Source organism: Talpa occidentalis, unplaced genomic scaffold, assembly GCF_014898055.3.
Source record: "Talpa occidentalis isolate TD23 unplaced genomic scaffold, MPIMG_talOcc4v2.1 talOcc4.3, whole genome shotgun sequence".
NCBI classification, from domain to species: Eukaryota; Metazoa; Chordata; class Mammalia; order Eulipotyphla; family Talpidae; genus Talpa; species Talpa occidentalis.
The window spans coordinates 33,169,972-33,185,836 of record NW_023603184.1 but is presented as its reverse complement, the minus strand read 5'-3'; the positions used below and the strand labels follow the sequence as shown (position 1 = coordinate 33,185,836).

Genomic DNA, 15,865 nt, shown 5'->3' with positions numbered 1-15,865 from the left:
AAATGTGTGTGTTTTGTGTATTTTCTGAGACCATGGTTGGTGTTTTTGTTATTATTTATTTATTTTTGTAATCCTAGAGCAATGGAAATGTTAAGAGTGAAAGGTCAAAAATCCTGGTCTGTTGGACTGTCAGTGGCTGATCTGGTTGACAGTATTATAAATGATAAAAAGAAAGTGCATTCTGTATCAGTTTTAGCAAAGGTAAGTATTATTCTCATTTTTCATCGTATTTTAAACTTTCTATATTAATATCAAACCCAAAAAGGTACTGTTCACCTGATACCCAGGTGTCTTCAGTATAACTAGCTTTTAGAGTTACACATTGGAGGAGGCAATTTGGTCTAAGCCCTGTTGTACTTGGCTATGGGAAGTCTGGACTTCTATCTCCCTCATGTAATTTTTGGGAATCCCTAAGAAGCATTTATATATACCATAAACTACTTCTATTTGTCACTTATCACCTCAGCCAGCCAGGTCTCCCCAGACTGACGTGCCAGCTAAATCACCAGTCTGCTTCTCCAGTTCAGTTCATTCTTTACTTTACCCTAAGCAAAAATGACACACAGGAGGAAAATAAAACATAGAAACAGAAAGGAAAATTTTATTTATTTATTTTTTTTTTTATTAGAGGCATGTTTTTATTTATTTATTTATTTTTTATTTGGTTGTTTGTTTTTGCTTATACATGCACTGGGTACAGTCAGAAGCGCGGGAGGGTGAGAGAATTCACCAGAGCCAGAGCGGGGAGCAGAGCAGGCAGAAGGACCGAAGTACACTGCTGAGGGGAGCAGCGGGCAGCAGGAGAGGTCTGCGCACCATGTGGGACCCTCCTCTGGTGGCCGGGGAGCAGCCGGGGATCGAACCGGGGCCGCAGAGGCTGCGGGCAGCTTCGCAACCCAGCGCTCAACCGCTGCACCACCGGGGAGGCCAGAAAGGAAAATTTTAAATGGGTTACTGTATTTGACTGGCCCAGAGTCTATGCTGTGCCCTCCTGGGGAATCTACTCTGACAATCTTTTTTTAGCCCCCAGTGTGCAACCATGTTGCAGGGGGTTAGCTTACCTCCCCACAAAGTGGGTGTCTTTCACCAAGTTGCTCCCATTGTCACAAAAATTTTCTGAAACAACTTGAGTTTAGAAAATAAGTGAACAGGGCCTCCACATGGCACAGCGGTTGAGTGCTGGGTTGCGAAGCTGCCCACAGCCTCTGCAGTGCCGGTTCGATCCCTGGCTTCTCCCCGGCCACCAGAGGAGGGTCCCACATGGCGCGCAGACCTCTCCTGCCGCACTCTGCTCCCCTCAGCAGTGTACTTCTTCAGTCTGCCTGCTCTGCTGTCTGCTCTGACTCTGGTGAATTCTCTCGCCCTCCCGCACTTCTGACTGTACCCAGTGCTTGTATAAAATAAATAAATAATTCTTTAAAAAATAAAATAAATCAATCTTTTTTTTTTTTTAGAGGCACGTTTTATTTATTTATTTGTTTGTTTGTTTTGTTTATACAAGCACTGGGTACAGTCAGAAGCGCGGGAGGGTGAGACAATTCACCAGAGCCAGAGCGGGGAGCAGAGCAGGCAGAAAGACCGAAGTACACTGCTGAGGGGAGCAGCGGGCGGCAGGAGAGGTCTGCACGCCATGTGGGACCCTCCTCCGGAGGCCGGGGAGCAGCTGGGGATCGAACCGGCGCCGCAGAGGCCGCGGGGAGCTTCGCAACCCAGCACTCAACCGCTGCGCCACTGGGGAGGCCCAATAAATAAATCTTTAAAAAAATAAGTGAACAGGATCATTTATAAACATATAATTTGTGCTAAGACTACAAAATCAAGAGTACCTATATTTATAATTTTTTTTTTTCAGAGATTCAGCTATTGTAACCCCTTTATCTTTTTCATTTCAGGGATATTATGGTATAAATAGTGAAGTGTTTTTAAGTTTGCCTTGCATCCTTGGAACCACTGGGGTGTCTGAAGTCATCAAAACCACAGTGAAAGAAGATATACTGACTGAGAAACTCCAAAGCAGTGCATCATCAATCCATGGTCTCCAAGAACAGTTAAAATTTTGATTCTAGGGCCTCCCCGGTGGCACAGCGGTTGAGCGCTGGGTTGCGAAGCTGCCCGCAGCCTCTGCAGCTCCGGTTCAATCCCCGGCTGCTCCCCGGCCACCGGAGTAGGGTCCCACATGGCGCGCAGTCCTCTCCTGCGGCCCACTGCTCCCCTCAGCAGTGTACTTTGGTCCTTCTGCCTGTTCTGCTCCCCGCTCTGGCTCTGGTGAATTCTCTCGCCCTCCCGTGCTTCTGACTATACCCAGTGCTTGTATAAACAAACAAATAAATAAATAAATTTTAAATAAATAAATAAAATTTTGATTCTAAAGTTGTAGAGTTACATAAAAGGGAGGGTCAATTTAATTTGCCAACACATAGAGGGTTAAGAACTTCGTATCTTTTTTTTTCTTTTTAAAGATTTATTTTATTTATTTATGCATACAAGAGCTGGGGTGTAGGCCAGAGGTGTGGGGGTGGTGAGAGGATTCACCAGAGACAGAATAGGGAGCAAAACAGGCAGATCTACTGAAATACACTGAAAATCTACTGAAATACACTGCTGAGGGAAGCAGCAGGCAAGGTATGCTGTGAGAGGAGAGGTATGCTGTGCCCTGTGAATTGGTTCCCTACTGGGGATCAAACTAGTGCTGGAGTGGCTGTGGATAGCTTTATAGTGTTGACACTTAACCCCCTGCACCACCAGGGAGGCCCAAGTACTTCTGTATCTTGGTACTTACCTTCACAAACTGCTTGGTTAAGGTAGATGGGTTTTTGGTTAGCTTTGTAATTTGAATCCTTAGGGAATCTTCTTTGTTGTACTTGAGATATCTATACTGTTCTTTTTTAAACCTACACTACAGATAAACATTCATCTGTAATATATATCATTTAAAATTATGTGTCCTCAACTATAAGCACCTTGGGAATATTTCAAAAGTGTGTATTTTTAAAAGAAAATTGCTCCAATAAACATAATAAGCTGAATTTATAAAATCTGCTAGGTGTACATTCAAAGGATCCACAATTTAAGGTATGCTTTTTTCTTTAAAGTACAATTGGTAGTAATGGTAAAGAATTTTGTTTTTCCTCTTCAAATTAATTAGTCACCCAAAAATAGCAAAGAATTTTACTTTCATTTTAAAATAGTAAAAGGGGAAAGTCAGAGTTTTAATTTGTGAAGAAAAAGTATAGTTTAACTTCCAGTGGGACTCTCCTTTCTGAAATTTTTTGTACTCTTTTCTTGGGCTGTGTAAGATCTCCAATAGCTCATAACTCACTGTAATATTAATAGAGAAATGTGTGTTTTTAGTGGAAATAGCTTATGAATAAAAGCCAAGCAATTTAAGGCTAAAATACGAGGCTTTCATAAAAACTTCATATTTAGGGGAATATTAGGGGGCGAATGACCTGATTGTCCTGAACAAATCCTTTAACCACTCCTGCAGAAATGATCCAGAGTACATACACTTTCTTGATGGGTTAATACAATATATGTGAAACACAGCATTATTATTACTAATATGACACGATCTGGTAGCAGCAACTAACATCAGAACTTTCTGTATTTTAGGCAGTGTGATGAGCACGTCATTATTTTATAAAATCACCACAGTAACCCTTTGGGGTACATTTTATCATCACTTTATGGAGGAGAAAATTAAGGTTTAGTGCCCAAGACCTCATAACTAAGGGCTATTTATCCATACAGCTTCTGGTGTAAAAGAGGGAAAGCCTAACAGCCAAAATAGTTATAAGAACTTAAAGCTGTGAACTTGTATGCTGTGGAAGGATTACTTCCATTTTCTTGTAGAAGCTGACCTTTTATTCTTCCTCAACAGTTTTTAGAAAAATTGATCCCCTTGTTGACTTGACTTCTGAGACTTGCCCTGAGCAAAGAGCAGAGAGGAGTTTGCACTGAAATAAGTGTTTATTTATTTTTCAGGTGTTTATTTATTTAGTCATTCAGATTTTTTGACTGGGAGACTAGTATACACCAGGTACTATACTAGACACTGCAGATACAGTGGTGAGCAAACTTGAACCTAGGTATAAGCCCCAGTGCTCTGTACAGCCCAGTATGGGACAAATAGTAATCAAATCTCACAAACAATTTCAAGTGTGATGGGTGCTGTGAAGCAGTCCCAGGTGCTTTGAAAGCATGTATTAGGTTAATTCATCCTGGTCAGAAAAGCTAGAATCAGATTGTTTACCAGGTTAAACAAACAAATACTAGGTAAAAAAGAAACAATCAAACTAATGCTGATTTAGTATAACAATGGATGCTTTTTGATAATGAACTTAAATCATAAAGATGAAGTTATATTTAGTGTCATGGTTTAAGAAAGTAGAAAGGTAATGCTTGGAAAGTTTCATCAGAATTAACTTGAATTAAAAAAAAGTTGGACACTTTAAGAGATGAGCATTATTTCTGTATAATTTCACTACACAGGTAAATTTTTTTATATATTACTCTAATAATGTATCCTCACTTTCTCTTGTATGAAATATAAAAGTAAAACTGAAAGAACCATTTTTTGTGTTTTTCAGACTAGCCTTTTATGATATCTGATATCTATATCAGATGTCTATATAATTTGTATCTATAATATATAATTATATCTATATATCAGATATGATATCTATAAAATATTAGATATAATATCTATAAAGTTATAATACCTGATATACTCTTGAACAAATAACCTACACTGTAACTGCTATACAGTTGCAACATACTGTATAGCAGAGAATTCACAGCATTAATTGTTAAGAGGAACATGTCAATACAGCAAATACTTACTGAGCATCTACTGTCATTCCAAGTACTATGTTATAATTTGAGCTTTGAAAGATGAGTATAGTTCTTGCTCAATGGAAGCCTGCAATGTAGAATTCTATCATATATTTCCTTGAGTGTGGACCATTATCAGTCATAGTGTAAGTTATAAGAAGCAGTACCACTACCGCCAACTTATTATGATGTGTCTATTAACTTTCACTGTTTACTTTTTCCAAAATCATGTAATGTCTCCTCGTTATGACTTTTAATGGGGCTTGGATTAAAAGACTTATTTAATATTGTAGCAGAGATTAAATATTTTATTCTCTAATTTACATCATAGTTTTCCTTAAATATCAAGAATAATTATAAATAAACTTTGACTTTAAAATCACCAGGAGTTATCTAATTTATTGAGTGGAAGGAAACATTCAGATTGAAAAGAATGTTTCTTTTTTATAATTCATACAGTACCCAGGGTATTTCATTATTTTAACTGGCTTAAGTGCAAAATGAAGACTGAATTAATTTCCTTTTCAAATTTTTTAGCTATTTTTAAAAATAAAAAAAATAAAAGCAGGGTTGCTCTAACTGAAGGTACTCCTGATTAAACTGAGTTTAAAAACTGTTAGAAAACCACATCTAAGTGACATAAAAAAGGTGCAATAGTAGGATATAGATTGCCCTATAGTCTGGTTTGACCTGAACTGTATGCTTAACTAACATGGTGCTCATATATGAAAGAATGATGCCTATTGGGATAGCCTTTATTATGTGTTTTTGGCAACAAGCTATAAAGATTTCCACGTGGTTTCAGCTAAGCCCTCTGTGTATTGGACCATTATTTAGGTGCCAGTGTAGAAGGGCACGAATACAACTAATACAACGGTTGTGCTCAATAAGCACTAAAAATTATCCAAATACTTCACATCATCAAGCGCAAGCTTTACAATACCTTGAATGGCACTGCGCTTAGGAAACGTGGTGACATGCAATAATAGTAATGTAATAATACAAATGACCTTAAAGAACTTTTATATGTAGATGAAATTCATTTAAGCACTCTTGCCCTGTACAAGGCTCTGAGGATCTCACGGTCAGCCTGCCCTCGCATAGACTTTGAGGGTGGCCAGGCTAGTACAGGCTAGAGGAGAATCTGATTTGGGGGAATGGTTCCCTGGAGAAGAAATTTCTGCCTGGCTTCTGGTGAAACGAGGGTTCTGCACTTTACCCCAGATATTATAGTATGGAGATTTTTAGCAGAAAAAAAGAATATCCTGGGGCCTCCCTGGTGGCGCAGGGGTTAAAACACAGCCTGTGTGGCAATACGCAGCCACTGCAGCATGGGTTCGATTCCCGGCCCGCCGGGGAGCAGCCCACATGGCGCAGCAGACCTCTCCTGACTCGCCCGCTGCTCCCCTCAGCAGTGTATTTCAGTAGATCTACCTGTTCTGCTCCCCACTCTGTCTCTGGTGAATCCTCTCACCCCCCATCTCTGGCCTGTACCCCAGTTCTTGTACGCATAAATAAATAAATCTTTTTTTTTTAATCCTAATAGCAAGACCCTGGGTAACATCTAATGCAAGTCTCTCATCTTGAGAGTTGGAAAAAACTTTAGATCGTGCTACAAGTGCTTACGGCTGCTGCTATCACAAGGGCACGTCCGCGGCAGAAGTTCTCTGACTCCCCGTCCAGTGCCCTCCCCGTAGATGAGTCACTCGCAAGACCTTCGCGCTTCTCCTCCCAGTACCTGCTTCCTTAGCTTCATGCAACTGTGGGAGCTGCCTTTCTAATCCCAGCCCCCGGTTTCTGAGCTTCGGGAATAAGGCCGCCCCCATCCTTGGAACCAGATCCAGCCGGCCGAGCCCCGAACCGCACCAGCCGTCCGGGCGGAACCCGCGCCACGCCCCCCGCCTCTGGAGCATCGGAAGTGACGAAGCGGAAGCGGAAGCGCCGTCGCGGGCGCCGACTTCCTGTTGTTAGAGGCGGGGGGGTGGGTGGCCGGCTGCTCGGTGTGCGGCTTTGCGGGGCGTCCTGGGGCAGCCGGGAGCGGCTGACCCTCTGCCTGCGGGGACGGGAGTCGCGAGGCGGCCGCCATGGCGGTGTCGGAGAGCCAGCTCAAGAAAATGCTGTCTAAGGTGAGGCCGTGGCGCGCTCGCCGCCGGCGCGCGCCCACCGCTCCCTCCCGCGCCCGACCGGGCCTGGCCCGACCCAGACCGGCGAGCCTCCCGGGCCGGCCGGAAGCCCCGGTGCGTCCTTAGCCGCCTTGGCCACCCCCAGCCCCGAAATGGTGGTCGCCTGGCGGCGGAATCCCAGACAGGGTCCCCGGCAGTGTGGGGGGCGGCGACCGTCAACAAAGGCGCAGAGCGGAGGCCGCCTGGCACCTGCCGTCCATCCTTTCTTCGGGAAGAGTTTGGGGCGGTCTGTGGGCCAGTGTAGTTTTCGTTTTGTTTTTTATAGACACAAAGAGGGGGGCCGTACTTCTCGATCTGGGGCACGCCTCTTCCACCGTGCCCTATAGTGAGCGTCCGTCAGTTTTCGCCCTTTCCTCCCAGCCCGCAGAGCTTGTGTCTCTGCAGTTTGGTATTCCTCTCACAACTCGACCCCCGGGAGGTCAGTAACTGTTGGTGGAATTGCCTCAGTTATAAGTCAAAACGTCCAGAGAAGCCAAAATACCGGTCCCCCAGTACGTCTGGTGAAATAGAATTCCATTACCAATACTCTTTTTGATTGTATGCTGCTTATAATGCGATTCATTTGCTTTGAACTTCATGTATAATCAGATTTCAAAAACGGTGTAATTTTTTTTAAAGGCAGATAGATATTGTAACGCCGTGAATTATTTTGATAATTATGTCAAATGTAGCGCCTGATGTCAGAGTGGACTGGGTGGTGGTTTTGGTTTTCAGCTTAACACTTAATTGGAATAAGATGTGCTATGGTTGAAGGGTTATCATCTCCAACAGGTTCAACAGGTTAGCTTTGGATACTTTTGTTAAATAGTGATAGAAATCAAAGTTCAAGCAGTTTTTAATGGTCAGAAAACCAGCATGTATAAACATTTTTCTTTGAAATGCACACCTTTTTCCCAGTAAAATCATCCCCATAGTCCGTTGGTGAGGTATATATAATCTCTAATGAGAAAGCAAGTTTTCAAAGTAAAGCGTCTCTTGATTGTCTAATCATATATTCTAGATTTCTGTTTTTCTTTTTATAGAAAATTAAATTATACAATTAAACAGAATTTAATTGTATATAAGTTTTGGGTAGATCTAGACATTTGTGACCCTGTTCTGCAACAGTGTTTTTTAAAAACAGCATAGTGTTTTATATACTATAACTGAAGTATTTTGTTGTCGTTTTGATTTTTAAATTTACAGCATTCATTAAGGTTTACTCCTTGTATATAAGAACATTTAGATATTGGTGTTTAATTTTAGAAACATAACCTTCCTAAGCCACTTTTAGAGGACCCTGCTTTCAAAATCAGAGACATCTCATCTTTAGAAGCTATTTTATACCTACACTTTCATTCCCCTACCCACAATCTCTTTTTATCCTATGAACAAAAAAGGAAATAGAGAAGTGGAAGAGGGCACTCTACCTGTCTTTTGAGGTATTTGGTGCAATATCTGAAAAACTGAGTCACCTACAAGTGATGGTGTCAGTTCTGAGTATCAGCATTTTATCTAGCCAGCCTATGAGTAGATAGGAATAGTAAGTAGGATAATAAAAGCAGTTTGTGGCATTAATTCTCCTGGTGGCGTGTTAAGCCTTTCAATTAGATACAGTCTAATGTAGGAATCGTTAATGTGGCCCCAGGACACATTGCTAGCATGGTCCTTTATCTAATTGTGGGTCCCATCACGGGACTGGGCCACATGCCTTGACTATTTCTTTTATGTATTATTATAGGTAATTTTTTCCTTTGAGCATTGTAAGTTTCTACTTTAGATTTTTTATAGACAAGTACCTATAGTCATACATAGTATATCTACACCCTTCCAAAAGATGGAGTCACTACTAAATAAGTAAAAGAGAGCTGACACATTAAAGATTGCTACTTATCTCACACTGTTTTTGGTTTTAGGGATACAACAGTAAACAATCACAAAAAAACTATACTTCTGGAATTTAAATTCTGGAAGGCAATAAACTAAGTACATTAACTAGCATATTGGGAGAGAAGTGCTTTGGAGAAAAGGCTGGAAAGGGAAATAGTGCTGGCAGGGGAAGATGGGATGAATTGCAATTTTACAGCTAATAGTAAAGGAACGCCACTCTGAGACTGCATTTGAGCTGAGGACCTAAGGGAGGTGAGGAAGCAACCTGAAAACAACCTGCAGTAAGAACATTCCAGGAAGAAGGAAAACAGGTATAAAGGCTGTGAGGCAGAAGCTTATCTTGCTTGATAGAGGAACAACAGAGGCAGCCAAGGTGACGGACTGGAGTGAGCATGGGGGACAGTAGTAGGAAATAAAGGCATGGGAGATTTTGGAGAATCTTGCAGGCGGTTACAAGGATTGACATTTACTTGGAGTATGTGAGAAGCTAAATGTCTGTTTTAACAGTATTTCTTTAGCTGTTGTGTTGAGACTAGACTAGAAAGTTAAGAGTAGAGGCAGAGACCCCTGTTAAGAGGCTCTTGCAATAATCTGGGTGAGAGGTGACTTAGACCAGGCTTGTAGCTTTAGAGATAGTAAGAAGCAATCAAATTCTGGATATTTTTGAAGGTAGAGCTAACAGGGTTTCCTGACAGATTCACTGTAGGTATAAAGGAAACGGGCAACAAGGATTTTTGGCCTGATCACCTGGCAGGATGTGGATATGGAAGGTTGTAGGAGAACTAGATTTTAGAAGAAAATAAGAAGTTCAGTTTTTATCATGTTAAATTTGACATTAGCTATCCAAGTAGAGGTATCAAGTTGGTAATTGGATATACATGTATGGGTTCAGAAAAGAGTTCAAACAGGAATGTTTTAATTTGGGAGCGATCAGCATGTAAATGATACTTGAAATCAGGAGAGGAGGTGACCAAAGGAGTGAGTTTAGATAATAAAAAGTTAGGAGAAGAAAAGGAAGCAGCAGAGACTGAGAAGGTGCAGCCACAGAGAGGAAAACAAGCTGTGGCATCCTGGAAATCAACTGAAAAACATATTTGAAGAGGAAGAAATCAACTCGGTCAGATGGAGCTGAGAAGAAAGATGAAGACTTTGAGTTGGTGTTGCATGTAGCCATGTGGAAGTTGTTAGTGAGGAGAGATTTCACTAAAATTGCAGACACCTGATTGGAGTGAGTTTGAAGAGAATGGAGCCAAGCATTAAGCTTCTGTGGTTACTAATATCACAGAGATACCCCAAATATGTGCTCTATAATGGAAAAATACCATCATCTGTGAGATGATCTTGCCAGAGAGAGAAGGGGGCCAGGGGTTGGGGAGGAGTAAAGTTTAGGAAAAAATGATGAAAAAATCATAACTTCTGAATCCAATTATTAATTCACAGGAAATATAGAGGGCATAGAATGTGCATATGTGGCACCTACATGCAAATTCACCCATAGGAACGTGTATATCCAAGAGCATGCAGTTAGCAATATCTAACCCATGGGCATCTCTACAGTTGTCTAGGGTGAATGGTAATTGGAAGTGTGGAATGAAAGGTATGAGTTTCTTGGTGGGGGAGGGGGGGTGACATAAATATTCTAAAATTGCCTTTGATTATGGAACTGTGAGTTTACTAAAAATCACTGAACTTTATATAAATCACTTTAAATATGTAAATTATATATAAATTATATCTCATTAAAGCTGTTACCAAAAGGGAGTGGGAGAATTTGTGGATTAAAAGTAACCTAAAAAGACATTTAAGCAAATACAATGTGTATACTTTATATAAAACTTTTTTTAAAAAAATCATGTGACTGCATGTTTGATGGCATTTAAGGCATAGTAATTGCTTTAGTATGATAATAGCATTGTGTTTTCTTAATCTTTTAAAAATAAGTACTAAAATATGAGTGGTAGGCTATGATATTCCAATTTGCTTTAGAATATGACAGCAGAAGGCAAAGTGAGTGAAGATTCTATTGACACTCTTGTTTCTACTCAAATTTTTTATAAATTAAGATTGGCTAAAATTGGCGAGTTGATTATTGTTGGAGCTATGTACAAAATACGGGGCCTTATACTATTCTTAGTATACTTTCAGATTTGAAAATTTCCATAATAAAAAGTTTTTAAAAGAAAGCTATCAAAGACAGCAAATGTAGGCAGCTTCTTCAGGGAATTTTTGTTATAAAGAGGAACTGAGAGAAGTGTGGTTATAGCTGGGAGGGCAGGGAAGTCAGGAACATATTTGTCTGAATAAGATGGGAAAAAAATGTATGCTAGTAGTACTGGTCCTATAGAATTGAATTGGTACTTTAGGATAAAAGATGGCAAGAAATGCCTTTGACTAGATCTCCTGGATTATTCTCTAATTTTTCTTGCATTTTATCCCTTATGGTCTATCATTTTTGTGCACATCTCTATGAAATTTCTTTGACTTTCTATCTGAATCCTTCTCTTGAATCTTTTGTTTCTACTCATATTTTTTAATATCCAAAAGTTCTTTTTTTTTTTTTTTTGGTGTTCTTATTAGAGATATATCATTTCATCTTTCTTTGAAGTTATTAATGCTTTTGAAGTTTTCTTCTATTCTTGCATTATTTTATTCGTTAGTTCCTCCTAGTCTGTATGTTTTGGGCTCTGGCTTGCTTCTTGGAGTCTTAATGAATAAGAGAAAAGCACTGAAAGCTGATTGAAAGCTTCTGTGTGCGGATGGAACTTGTCACTTTGTGATCAGATGGGGATCCCCATGTCCTGATCTCAGAATCCGCCAAGTGTGTATGAATCAGGTGAATTAGGTTCCTAACTTTCCTGCTGTGGAAAGTACAGGTGGGGAGTGTAAAAAATACAATGTGGCAACAATACAGCAAGTGATAAATTGTAAAATATTTGGTATTGACAATGGTGTTGGAGTTTGAAGTAAAGAAAGATCTTATGAGCTAAGTACAAAAAAGAACTCATTAAGTGGGGGGGGGGGGGCTCTAAGCTGGATCTTTGAGAATCATTTGATTTGGTGGAAAGAAGGGCTAAAAAGGAGGTCAGTACAGGTTTGAATAGGTGAACAGTACAGGTTTGAACAGGTTTGAACGGAGAAAGCTACTGCCATTTTTTCAGGCTTAACTGATGTTATTGATTAGTATTGAGAATCATACTTTAAGAAGAGTGCTATTAAGAAAAGAAGATTTTAAGAAGATTAAGCTGGCAGTTAAATGATGTCCGTTGGTTTTAAACTAAATTCTTGTGCTTTTACTTTTCAGTACAAATACAGAGACCTAACTGTACGTGAAACTGTCAATGTTATTACTCTATACAAAGATCTTAAGCCTGTAATGGATTCATATGGTGAGTTTATGTAATAAAAACATCAATTATATTTAGAGTTCTCACTTTTTGTTAATGATTATAGGTTTCCCATTTCCCTTTTGTGTTTGTTGGTTTTTCAATTTTAAGAATTAACTTCAGCTAATTAAAATGTAGGGGGTAGGAAATAACAAGGTCGTGGTTAATAAATATACTGTATGTTGAGTTATTTTAAATTTAAAAAAGCACAGAACTATGCATAGACATAGAGGGAATGTTAACGATACTTTAGTCCATCATCTCCCAAGTATTTACAGATTAAACTAAATTGGTTTCTTTGCAGCAGTTCTCAGAGCCTTAAATGTACTAATATGTTAGGCCTCATCAAGAGACTATATTGTACAGTATATCCTAAAATTACTTAGATGCTGAACCCGCCTCCCCCCTCCCACCCCTGCAAATAAAAGCATCTCTTTATATTCTTAGGGAACACATTTTTACAAAACTGAACTCTGAACTATTTCATTTTATAAAAGAGAAAACATTTTTATAATGTGGTTCTAAATTCTATAGAGTAGATAGGTTTGCTTCCACTTTTGTTGAGGTACAATAAAGTTGGGTTTAAGTAAAAAATGACAATACCTAGAGTTCTTATTTCCTTAAATAATCTTTTTGTCCCCACCAATCCTAATACCTCTCCAACCTCACCTTCCTAGAAAACACCTGTTGTGCTGAGGCCTAGGGGAAACTCATTGCCTCACATCCATTATGAGGCCTTGCACACTGAGAGCAAGTAACTGGATTTTGTGGCAGAAACTCCAGTATGAATGCCACTCGCTCTCAGGGCTTTGAAAACATTAGGAGCCTTGTGAAGAGTGGTGGAAACAACAGAGGGGCAATTATTTCTGAAATTCATGTTCCTTAAAATTGAAGCCCTGCCTGTGCACACCTCTGGTATTACTGAGCTGGTATAGCTTTATATACATAAGCCAAGTCCAAACCATTATTATCAGCATGCTTTTAGCGTAAACAAAATCCTAAAAGCTGACTAATTAATCACATTACCCTAGTTATTTTGACATGTGTTGTGTAAGGGAACCAATTCCAAGAAAAAACAAAAACTAAAATGCTTTTGATGACAGAAATGCAAACATAAATTAGAGCTGACTTTCCTTTTTAACTTTTTATTTATGTAGGATGGATTAAGTAGTGTTTTTACTGTCGTGAAGTCACAAATCCATTATGCTATTCCCCTTACTATTGATTGTTCATTTTTATTTCTGCTAATTTCGATACATTTAAAATATGTTTTCAGTTTGCTGAAAATACTTATGATACATGCATATGTACAATAAATCCCTTTATAGGGCCAGTCAAAACTAGCATTCTTTTGTAACTTTCAGTAGTTCAAATTTTCAAGGCAAAATCGATTTTCAGCTATTTTGAGCTATAACTTGATGTTCACAAAATAGGTAGATCAAAGGTAAACATTCTGTTTATGGACAGATAAACTAGATCTAGTACCCGGTAACATGGAAGAAACACATTTTGTCTTATCCCCATTTATATCAGGATTAATGAAAAAAATTCACTTGGTAGTCTGTACCTACACTGCCTGGTGTAAATAAAACAAAGGTAACATTAACCTGGTGATAGTTAATGATCTAAAAATACCATCAAACTGCAAATGAATCCCAAAACATTCCATCTGGCTCCTGTATACCAATGCCATACTTTTTGGTTGTTTTTTCTGCCCAGGCAGAATCTGACAATCCCAGAGCCACCACGTGTTAGCTGGAGACTGAACCTGAGTCCCAGTGCTCTCACTTTTATTTTTTGGAATGTTTTATTTTGTTGTTTTTTAAATTGTCTCCACAAACCGCCCATGCCCATGCCCATACCCCATTTGCCTCCCTCCCCTATCCTCACCCTTTCTCATATTCTCTCTGATAACCATTACCTTCTTCCTCCACCCCCACCCTCGCCCTCCCCCACAGTTCCAATTTTTTTTCCTATTGTTTGCGTGTCATTTTCTGGATATTTATATTTCACAGATGATTGAAACCATCCAGAGTCTTTCACTTTTTGACTTCACTCAACATAATCACCTCAAGGTCCATCCATTTTGTCGCAGATGCTACCATTTCATCTTTCTTCACAGCTGTGTCATATTTCGTTGAATATATGCCTCACAGTTTCTTTATCCATTCATCTGTTGAAGGGCACTTGAATTGGTTCCATGAGTAGACAATTGTAAGCAAAACTGTAAATTTAAATAAAATGGTTTTAAAAAACAAAATCAAATAAATTACAGCATAGTTTATAATTGTCAACAGAATGGCCTCCCTGATGGCCTAGGTGTTGAGTCTCAGTTCTATCACCACTATGGCCTGAGGTCGATCTCCGACCAGGGAGCTAACCCACATATGGCACAGCAGACCTCTCCTGTCTCACAGCTGCTCCCTTTAGCAGTGTGTTTCAGTAAAATCTGCCTTTTCTGTTCCCCATTCTGTGTCTGGTGAATCCTCTCACACCTCTCCAACCCTGCCACCACCTCATGGCACCTCTGGTCTATACCCTAATAGTTCTATGCAAAGATGTAAATAAATAAATACAATCTTCAACAGTAAATAAAATAGGTTGACAGTATATTTCTGTGTTCTTATACTATATACTACACCTTTTCCTTATATGATAGTGTTAATTCCACATCATTATTACAGGTAGCAGTCTAAGATACACAGATTGCCTTAATCAACTAATTAGAAATAGAAAACGTGTACTATGAGAAATGTTTATATTAAAAGATGTCTGTATTTGTGAAAATTTTTTTTTAATATGATTGCTACATTGGAATTCAGAATGACGTAGGAATGAAAAGCTGAGGAATCTAAAATATAATGCTGTTAGGTTAATACTTAGTATGATGTCAGTTGATAGTGATTTTTAAGTGATTTTATGATCATGTTAGTTGGGAGCCCAGAGTTCATAGTTATTGGAACTGTAGTGCTCACATCCATTTTCCAAGTAACTCAAAGCATTTTTTCCTCATTAAAAAGCTAATCCCATTGAATGAATCAACAGAGGACACATTGTTATTAGACAACTTATATGATGTGTTAACAAGTTAGGCCATTTCAGAGGTAATGAGTTTCAGGCCTTGTTTTTGAAATAGTAACTTATGTGAGAGCATCTCTGAAAATGATCATGATAAAATCACCGTTCTTTCTTTTCAGTTTTTAATGATGGCAGTTCCAGGGAACTAATGAACCTTACTGGAACAATTCCTGTGCCTTATAGAGGTAACTGTCTTCTAACTTTGTTTCTATTATAGCTGCATTTTTTTTTTCACATAAGTTACCAAAGAGTTATAAGTAAATTAAATCCACTTTGTCTTAATGGTTTTCTTGATGATATAGAGATTCTTAACTTCTAACTGAACTTCTTTTGGTAGCTGCACTAAATATTTTCACCTTCTCCCTACCCTGCCCTTCCTTGCTAAGATATATCAACAAATAAGTGCTTCAATGCACTGGAGGAGTTTGATGTTTCAGCAATTAAGAGAATCATAGAACTAGAAAGGGATGTTAAATATTCAACCATCCAGGGCCTCCCCGGTGGCGCAGCGGTTGAGTG

General features: G+C 39.2%; 2 protein-coding genes across 4 annotated transcripts in view; both read left to right on the top strand.

Moving 5' to 3' along the window:
* Positions 1-4,613, top strand: part of UEVLD (UEV and lactate/malate dehyrogenase domains) — a 42,189-nt gene extending 37,576 nt beyond the window's left edge. For 2 of the 3 annotated variants that reach the window (XM_054699399.1, XM_037522745.2), the window contains 2 exons: positions 78-201; positions 1,893-4,613. In XM_054699399.1, the coding sequence (XP_054555374.1) occupies positions 78-201; positions 1,893-2,060 (292 nt within the window). In that variant the 3' untranslated portion in view covers positions 2,061-4,613. The remainder of the gene's footprint in view (positions 1-77; positions 202-1,892) is intronic. The other variant, XM_037522744.2, reaches the window with a different exon arrangement.
* Positions 4,614-6,835: 2,222 nt separating this feature from the next.
* The window catches only part of TSG101 (tumor susceptibility 101), a 31,491-nt gene continuing 22,461 nt past the window's right edge, over positions 6,836-15,865 (top strand). The window contains exons 1-3 of the mRNA XM_037522740.2: positions 6,836-6,959; positions 12,187-12,271; positions 15,466-15,531. Coding sequence (XP_037378637.1) covers positions 6,918-6,959; positions 12,187-12,271; positions 15,466-15,531 — 193 coding nt within the window. The 5' untranslated portion in view covers positions 6,836-6,917. The remainder of the gene's footprint in view (positions 6,960-12,186; positions 12,272-15,465; positions 15,532-15,865) is intronic.